We start from the raw sequence: 9968 nt of genomic DNA, 5'->3' as shown, positions 1-9968 counted from the left end.
AAGCCATGCGAGCCAATGCGGGGCGCGGTCGGGCCACACAGGCGAGCGAGCGGTGAGAGGTCGCGAAAGGGAGGCGAGCGGCGCGGCTAGCCTCCATGCGGAGCGCGCGGAGTAGAGAGCGTCCAGATCCATGAGCAGCCGTCGTGGTCGGGCAGCGCGACCGGGCGAGCAACACGGCCGGGCTCCATGGCGGAGAGGCGAGCCACGCGGCCGGGCTCCCCGACGGAGCTGCACAGGCGAACCGCGAACGGCGAGGGGCTCGCCCATGGTTAGTACATCCATTTTAAAAAAAAAGAAAATGAACGGATTGTTTAAATCAGAACGATAAAAAAATTTATTAATTCAGATCTTGTTTAGATGCAAAATTCAAAAATTCAAAACTACCGCAACGAATATGTGCGGCACATGCATGAAGTATTAAATCTAAACGAAATAAAAAACTAATTGCATAGTTTGCTCGTAAATACGAAACTAATGAGCCTAATTAGACCATGATAAACACTATGACAGATTAATTAGATTAATTAGATTCGTCTCGTAGTTTACAGATAGAATCTATAATTTACTTTGTAATTAGTCCACGTTTAATACTTCAAATGTGTGCTGGCATATTTGATGTGACATTTACGGGGTAAAATTTATGCACTAAACAAGACCTCAGTTGGAACTGTATGTTTTATTCCTTTCCCCTTTCACCGGGTCAAGGCAAATTAAGGCAATTCTCATCGCCCCTACTATAATCTATAATGTAAGAGAAGTCCCTCGCTCCCTCCTGCAAGAACCAAACGCCCCAAACTGTGCATAACAATCCCATGTCTCTCTCTGTCACATAGTCACATCAGGTGTCCCATATCATGACAACGGCGATGACGGCCACGCCGAGCACCACGGCAAGCCACCTGCCGACCGGCGTGTCAACGGCGACGGGCCTCTGGGGTTTGTACCCCTTGGAGAGGAGGTGGTTGATGGAGACGTAGACGAAGATGCCCGTGGCGAGGCCCATGGAGACGGCGAATATCCAGTCGGCCACCCGGCCCTGCGTGGTGGAGTCGATCGATGACGATGCCGACGCCGACGCCGATGGGGCTCGAGATGGCGAACGCGAAGGCGTAGGCGAAGCAGGAGAGGAGCGGGCGGTTCGGGAGCATCCGGAGCAGCGCGATGCCCATGGCGATCGCCGCGAAGATCTTGTGCAGGCTGATGGTCCACAGCGCCTTCCACGCGTCAGCCTTCGTCTCTGCAGAGTTGATCAGTTTTGGAAGTCAATGCTCTGCAATAACTGCTAGGTTGCACCCAAGAACTGGAGATGCTAAGCTAATGAAACCTCAGAAGTGTTTACAGATTTTCATAGAATTAATCTTTTTGTTTAAACGGATTGAGCAGGTTCTGAAATGCTAAGACAGAATGCTTGAAATTCATTCAGCAGATGAATGGAGTGGATTCTGAAGGTCGGGCTAGGAAGAGAAGTTCAGAGCATCTATCTGGATGGGCATCTAAATCCAAGACCGGAACAAGTAAAAGTATGCATGACAATGACTGAACTGAAACAATGCGTGTATTAGGAAGGGATTGCGAAAACGACATTATTGGAAGAAGGATCAGCCTATTATTCCGGCTGTACTCAATCTGTAGGCTCCTTTCGTTTTGACCGAATAGCTAGACAGTAACCCAGCTTTGACAAAAGATCAATTGACAATTCCACCTGGGCATTATCACAACTATATGTCATGCAGACTTCAGATTCAGTTGACCCTTGCAAGTATATATGCAAAGTCACATGGAACATGGTACGGTGCCTACGTGGTACATTTTCGTTCCAATAGTGTTAAAATCACTCTTAAATAACGTACCACATACCACGTTCTTCGATCCATCGATCCGGGAACTTTTGTGACAGTGTGTATATATGTCATCCTTCCATGCATCGCAATCGCACTTAGTACCTACCGTTGATAATCTGTTCTTCTACTCGGACTAAACTAAGCTCGACAACTTTGCCCGTGAGAACGATAGAGACACTTGGCAGTGACTCTAAGTGAAGCAAAGACTGCGTCATCTGCAAGCTGGAAGCAGCGAACAAAGCAGGGAAGCATCCATCCATATACCACTATCTCTATCCAACTTGGCCTTACCAGCGACTCCGATGGCGATGCCCTCGAAGACGGAGTGAAAGCAGAGGGCGGCGATGAGCAGAACGCTATCTCCGAGGGTGCTCGCGTTGCGCAGCATTGATGCAACCGAGTGATCAGATCCTTGCGCATCCTGCACGGCACCACAAATCAAGCGATGGGATCGTAAGGCTTTGTAGATTAAGTTCTGTTTTGTTGGGGGAAATTGAGCAGGTATTGACATGGTCAAAGATCGAATTTAGAAACTGAACTACTAACTTACAGCTGGGTGTGGCTCAGAGCTGGTGCCATTTGTGGTGCTCACCTTGCCCTCCTCAAGGCCTGAACGAGAAAATAGTACAAGAAGAAGTGAATCAGAAACATCTGAGAATAGTAAGCATCGACTGAATACAGCTCATGCACATGCAGAAACAAAAATTCCTTAATAATGGAGGAAACGTGACAACCAATGCACAGTAAAGAGTGACGTAGTGTAGCCTTCTCTGAATGATAATAACTGCCTGTTCAGATTGTCGATATATATAGATGTTCCCATTTCGTGTACGCATTTTGATTCCCCCCCACATAATTGAATCGGATAACTCCCGTGACACCCGGTTTTGTTTGTTTCGATCCAGCCCAACTGAATCTCCCCATAATCATTCCCAGAACATGTCAAGTATTTGAAAGAAAGAAGAAAACAAAGGAAAATCTCAAGAACAGGATTGCTGCATACTGCAGAAACCTGAACTTGCACCCTGTCTTGTATGTGTTGGTGCAACCAGAGTGGTCATTAGCAACCAAACTAATCGGAGTGATCATCATCAGAAAACCACTGCAAAGGCCAACCATTTCCAGTAGAAGTTGGCAATTGGATTAGGTTAGGCAGTGGTAGAACAGTACTAATGGAAAGGCAGTAAATTTATCCAAGAGCTAGCCCCCACTAATCGGAATTTGCAGTCTGTACTAGACTAGTGCCAAACTAACGATTACTACTACTAAGCTGGCAGCAGCAAAAAAAGTGAATACCTCGATCTCCTCAGCGCCTTCCCCAGCAGACCCTATCGCCGCGCCGCAAGGAACGTGGCCCTCCTCTCCTTGCGTGCGGATTGGGGACGCCTGAAGCTCGGCCAGATCGAGAGGGAGGCGGTGGAGGGGCTGCAGAAAGGGCCCCGTTCCCTTTCATGGAGGTCACTCCCGCCGGAGATGGGGGGGGCGGCGGCGGCGGCGGTGTGGGAGCGGAAGGAGCGACACAATTGTGAAACGACGGTTGGTGTCTTCTGCGCGTGAAAAGAAGTTTCAGTAATCCAGCCTTTGCTTTGGTATATTAGGGTCAAAGAGAGAGAATTTAGGTAATTTGTTAAAAATTTAGGGATAGCAACCCATATACCAAATTTGCTGGAGCTGTTTTTGGTGGACTTTAGATATTTTGGCAGTTTTTAGGGATATGTATCCATTATACCAAATTTGCCGGAAATGCTCTAAGAATATCCATGAACTGAAAGTTACCAGTCATATAGAGCATACAAGTCATCATAGTATGGGCATGAACTGAAACTCACCATCATATAGAGCCTACAAACACAATACTCATATTATCTAGGAAAATCAAGGATGAGCCTTCTAATGGAGCAAACTAAAGGGAAACTTGCCCGACCCAACATGTAGCGTTAGGCAAATACGATAATGCAACCAGACAGTTCTAGCCGAATTTCGTTTTTCCATTTCAATTAGATTTAAACTTTTTTATGAACCTCCTCTTCTGTCTCTTAATATATATGGGCCCAGGAACCTGATCCACTTGGATCGGCCTTTTACTACTGTTGACCCGTCCATGGACCATGGTCCCATGTGTCATCCTATCACTTTTCATAAATTCCAAAATTATTTTGTTAGTCCTAATTTTTTGTCTGAAATTATATTGAATATTCTAAGAATATTCTTTTCCCTTTTTTCAGAATCAAATCCGACGATGATGTTACCTTCTTCATTTCAGCTCAGACTCTTTCTCTCTCTCAATTCATCTGAAATCAAGTCTTACTTATCCACTCATCTGTTACTCAATGCATGGAGTGGAATGAGCCGTTTCTTTTAGTTTTTTTTTACATTGCAAATATTAAGAGCGTGTTTGGTTTACGGCCAACCTACAACAGGTCTGGGTTCTTCAGCCGCAAAAAATACTGTTCCGTGGCGAAAGTACTTTGCATGTGACAATGAATAGCTTCCAACCAAACATTCCCTAAAGTTTCGTTTTTTCCAAAAACCGAAGAACAAGAGGGAAAACACACAAAAGGGGTAAAACTGGCACACCACCCTCAGATTCCAAATTCCAGTTCCTTCCTCATCTCTTTGCCCGTGTTTGGTTGCAGGCGTGTAATTTTTTACATAAAAAAACGAATGCATGCATGGAGTATTAAATGAAGTCTATTTGTAAAATTTTTTCAGAGATGAGTGTAACTTTTCAAGACAGATTTAATCACAGCAATTAATTTATGATTTGCTACAGTGATGCTACAGTAACCATTTTCTAATCACGTGTCAAAGACCTCATTATATTCGTCTCGCGATTTACACGTGGAGCTGATTTTGTAATTAAACTTTATTTAATACTTTAAATTAGTTGTTACAGTCCTAACCAAACACAGCATTGCTTTGTTTTGTTCTCTTCCCTCGCCGCTCGACAAATCGCCGCCGCATCTGCCCCTGGAGCCGCAGCCGCCTTCCTCCTCCGGATTCCGTGGCCGGCGGCGCCTAACCTCACACCTCCACCTCCTTCCCGCCGCCGCTGCAATCCCTTGAATTAGCGGACCTCGGGCTCTCGCGCCCATCCGCGCCCGGAGTTCGATGTCCGTTTGCGCCCGATGGATCCGCACCGCCTGACCGGCCCCGCCGCATCCGATGCCGACGACTGGGGTAACGCTCGTAAACCTCTCCGTCCCGCGCGGCCCCATGTCCCCATGCTCTTTGTTTCCTGCCTCGGTTTGGTTTCCCGTTTTAGGAACGGCTTAATTCCTCTAGGGTATGCAGATGATGAACGAGCTTTCTGTGGGAGATTAATAGACGTTATGAGTGCGATGTAATTTTAGCTGCGTTTGCGGATCTGTAGACTTCAGGCAATTGGAAGTACCATCCGTAGCAGAATCTGCAGTAAGAAGCATTGAGATTTGTTGTGATGATACCCTCAATGGTAGGCAGTTAAGTGCACTTAGGTTTGTATTGGCGTGTTGCTAGAAGAAACAGTTGTATCCATTGCAGGTGGTTAAGGACTCCATTGCTGGAGTCTAGACAGACAAATTCTGAATTTGGTAGCCTATTACATGCTTTGCTAGGTAAGAGAGAGTAAATTATATGAATAAGAAGTTGGTTTTTGAGCTTTGCTATGGTTAGTGAAGAATAGCTAGAACAAAGTTTACTACCATCGTAGGGAGCTAAGACCTTTGCCATTAGCCCATTACTGTATTACGGTCCAAGTACCTTCTCTTCTAGGCTCCTCGAGATAGCAATGTAAAAGAATATTCAGCTTTACTAATTGCTCTTTGCATCCCAATTTTTTATCGTCCATATAACTCAAAAACTTGATTGTTGAAATATCATATTTGACTTTGGAAACAAAAACTCTTCGAAGGTACGTGTTTACATCATACCACTGTGTCAAATAGAAATAAAAAAAAAGGCAAGCAGATTGTGTTCTTGTAGCACCAAGGTTTGTGTTCTGTACCTTATCTATTCAAACAAAGCTAGTGATTGTCAGAAAAATGCTCACAGGTTTTCTATTAAAATAAATCAAGAATGGTAATGTCAAAAAATTGAAAGTTTCATGTGTCTCAAGTGGTCTTACATTTTCTAATCTCTATGAACATGTGAAATGACCAAAATATTTCTATGCATCACCACAGTGCAGATTTTCTTTCCTATGGTTTTCTGCTCACCTTGTAGTGCTGTTTGATGTTATGTAAGATCTGATCCGCTTGACAGGGTGGACATTTGTATGCTGTGGGTTGAGACAGGAGAGGGTGGTTACAGTGCATTAGGAGTTGTGTGATATGCATGGTTATTGAGTTATCACCTAAGCATTACCTAGGCGTTAAGGCATAGATAGGTGTTCCTCACCATACCTTCATATGTCGATTACCATTTGGGTAACTCATCATTGTGGCATCTAAATTGGCAAAGTGGGCACTATTTGGAGAGTTTTCTGAAGAATGTGCAGAGGGGAGAAGAGCTGGGTAAAAGGAATATTCATGAAATTTGGTGTATAGTGCCTGATCCATGTCCTTAGGGAAGCTAAGCATTAATGATATTGCAAGTAGAGCTGTGATTTGAAGCATGCTTAGGGTGCTTTGGTTACCTGTCTTCAGTGTTGCCTTCTAATTTGGCTAAGTTGTAGAAACTGTTTGCCATAGGGACATAGATTTGTCACGTGACATCTCCCATATGGCAATTGGCATACATCCTGTGGCTGGAACTACGTGGCTTTTTCATGGTGGATCAGTGAAGTTAGGTTCTGTTACTGTTACTTCGTGGTTTATTTCATTGCATACTGTCTTGGCCCCATTAATGATTATAGGTTCCTTGAGTTTGAGTTGTGACCTGAATTGGGCTGGTTTATGTTTATATGAGTTGGATGGCAGGCTTTTGTTGATCTCTGATAGAGATGACATGTGGGTGTCAGTACTTCACATCAGTATGCTGGTCCAGTAAGTCTAGTGATAGGCCAAAGAAGTCACACTTTACGTGCCCTTTGTTTGCACCTGCAATGCGTTTGTGCCCTCTGAAGGCCTATGGAGGAATAATAATGAGGGAATTTTAAAGCATATTGAGTTAATATGCTCTAAAAATATGCAACAATAATTTGGAAGCACTGGCAGCATGCTTCACTTTCTGAAATCTGTCTCCTATCCACATGAGTTTTTGTTGCTCCCATATTAGTTTAATCTGATATGCTTGCTAGATCTGTTTTAGTTAGCTATGATATGCTTCTGCTGATTTGATTATGTAAGTTCGTTATTTTCTGTTCATTCTTTGAGTAGACTTTATCATTTAGTTTTCTCTTTGATGCATCTGCCCTCATTTATGTTTGTGCTTCATTTATCCTATTAGATGCGGATGTTACGGTGGTTTTGCGGGCACACAAGGAGGGATAGAGTCCGGAACGAAGCTATTCGGGAAAGGGTAGGGGTGGCACCAATTGAGGAGAAACTTACCCAACATCGGTTGAGATGGTTTGGATATGTCCAACGGAGTCCTCCGGAGGTGACGGTGCGTAGTGGGGTGCTAAAGCGTGTTGATAAGGTAAAGAGGGATAGAGGTAGACCTAAACTGACTTGGGACGAGTCGGTTAAGAGAGACCTTAAAGATTGGGATATCCCTGAGGAGTTAGCTTTGGATAGGAGCGCTTGGAGACTAGCTATCAATGTGCCTGAACCTTGACCTTTGTGTCTTTTGGGTTTCATCTCTAGCCTACCCCAACTCGCTTGGGACAAAAGGCTTTGTTGTTGTTGTTGTTGTTGTTGTTGTTGTTGTTGTTGTTGTTGTTGTTGTTGTGACCACATTTTGATTTCATAAAGTCATAGGTAAATGTTAGTCCATTTAATCTTTCCTTGGAATGAGGATTGGTTTGTTTTCTAGGAAACATATTCTGACATACTGTGTTTTACATGTGTTATAGATAATGATGACTTTGTGATCCCAAGTTTGAGTGTTGAAGAATCCGATCTTGGTGACTGGGAGGCTACACGGGTTTCTGATCCTCAACCACCTCCAAAGGTCCTTTTTCTAATCATTCCATTATTCTGGGTCCCTTTACGAAAGCAAAACATCAGGGTATCTTCATTTCTTTGTTGCATGAATGGGGGCCAACTAGCTGTAAAATGATATGACACTCTTGTGACTGTTTTTCAAGAAACATGCTCGCATACCACAGGACAGCAAACTTGCACTGGTTGCGTCACATGGTTGATGATCATTGTGCATTCATACCTAGCTTTGCTGTCCCTAACTTTACATCGATGCTTTTTTTTTCACTACAGCCCACCAAGGATACAGAGAACATATATCTTGGACCGCACGGTGCACCGCCATCTCGCGGGAAGAAGCCAGAGGACATTTCGGCTACAACCGGGTACCGCGACAAGAACAGCAAAGTGAGGGAAGGTGATCAGAAGGCATTTGGAAGTGGCCGGAACAGCAAAGGAGGAAACGCTGGGGACTTCCTTCGCCACCACAATGGCGCCAACCATGCCAAGGACCCCTTCAAGAGAGCCGCTTGACCTCATGTCCCGTTCGCAGTGATACCTTATCTCCTGCCAGCAGCTTTGCTGAGTGGGCGCCTGGTGATTTATCAGTGTACTGCGAATTCTCTGCCCTATTATCTTGGAGCTGCAGGTATGTACTATCAATACGCTGCTCCGGAACAGCGTGTTTGCTTTGATTGGAAAAACTTTGTGTTCCTATGTCTGTCAGCATTTCCAACCTGCCCCGTTCCGTTTCGCTGCTGTGGGTATTGTTGGTCGGGGTTAACTAAGGTGAAAAATGGATCAACCCTCGCTGGGACAGGTGGTTGAGGCGTTGCTTTGCAGGTTTGTGCCCATTGCCTCCTGTCGAATACTAGTACATGATTGCCGCGCCTCTTGGTCTCTGGTCCGAGCAGCAGGGGGTGTGCGTCATCATGCCTTGTTATCACCACCTGCTTCTGTTGCCGGATCTTTTGGCTATCTGGACCCTGAATGATGGTCACGCGCCGCAGCCGCGCGGAAAGGCGCAAGAGCTGATGTTAGGTTGGTGTGGAGCCCGAGCTGGAAGCTTCCCCACGTACTACGTCGTGCAACCGAGCTCGTCCTCGTTGTTGATAAAGTCTCGCAGGCATATTCATGCCCGTGCGGCGCTCGTCCTCGCACCTCGCCGATGGTAAAGTTTCACGGCCACCGGGTGCTTTTGGGCGCACAGACCTTTCGACGCCAGGGCCGGCCGGGGATCCTGATCTGAATCTGCAGGGTCATCTAGCAGTATGAATTGGTCCCAGATCGGTCTTGCTTGTCGGTGGCGCGGGTCCAGAACTCGCCCCTGAGGGCGAGGGCGCACAGACACACATCACGTCCGGGAGCAGCGGACCATTAATCAACCGATCGGCAATCATGCGCGACAGTGGTAAGAGAGTGTAGAATGGTGGCCCGTGCCCAGGATCAAAAGGAATTTTACTATTTAAGAATATCAAATAAAATTTATTTATAAATTTTTTTAACAGATGGGTGCTAATTTACGAGACGAATCTAATGAGCTTAATTAATCCATAATTTGCTACATTTGTGCTACAGTAACTATCCGCTAATTATGGATTAATATATCTCATTAAATTCGTTTCACAATTTAGTCCCAGAATTCTGCAGTTAGTTTTGTAATCTGATTTTATTTGATATTAATAAATATAAAAATTCTTTTGAATGTGACATAGTTTAAAATTTAACTCCTGGAACCAAACAACTATTAACGGGTAGCTAGCTGGGATTGGTGGGCCGAGGCCAACGACCCGACCCCACGACGCGCACCGATCCGCTCCCCTTCTCCCCTCAAAAGCTACGGGTGTAAAAAGTGCCTCAGCTCGCTTCTTGCTTCCCCTTGCTTTGCTTCGCTTTCTCGTCGCCGTCCCCACGGTTAGTTCTAGATGACTTTCCCGGTAGCCGCTTTAGCTCTCGTGGAGTAGATATCAACAACTCTGGAGTCTGGAACGCGAGACCAGGCGATCTGTTGCACGTTGCTACGCTTGGTGGCGGGCGTCATCAGCCGTTGAGTGCCCACTCCACTAGCCTGGGACAGGAGGAGGGTTTCCTTCTCAAAGCTATCCAACCACGGCAAGCGCTGCCT

At 45.4% G+C, this 9968-nt stretch overlaps 1 protein-coding gene and 1 pseudogene across 1 annotated transcript; one reads left to right on the top strand and one right to left on the bottom strand.

The window, feature by feature from the left end:
* Positions 1-588: 588 nt before the first annotated feature.
* LOC120689187 lies at positions 589-4099 on the bottom strand (annotated as a pseudogene).
* A 649-nt stretch (positions 4100-4748) lies between these two features.
* Positions 4749-8569, top strand: LOC120691550. The gene is made up of 3 exons (XM_039974644.1): positions 4749-5021; positions 7777-7874; positions 8138-8569. The coding sequence occupies exons 1-3, from the start codon at positions 4970-4972 to the stop codon at positions 8375-8377; spliced, it is 390 nt and encodes a 129-aa protein (XP_039830578.1). The 5' UTR covers positions 4749-4969; the 3' UTR covers positions 8378-8569.
* Positions 8570-9968: the final 1399 nt, after the last annotated feature.

Source organism: Panicum virgatum, chromosome 9N, assembly GCF_016808335.1.
Source record: "Panicum virgatum strain AP13 chromosome 9N, P.virgatum_v5, whole genome shotgun sequence".
Classification (NCBI taxonomy): Eukaryota; Viridiplantae; Streptophyta; class Magnoliopsida; order Poales; family Poaceae; genus Panicum; species Panicum virgatum.
Note: the sequence above shows the minus strand (reverse complement) of the source record. Positions and strands in the feature narration are given on the sequence as shown.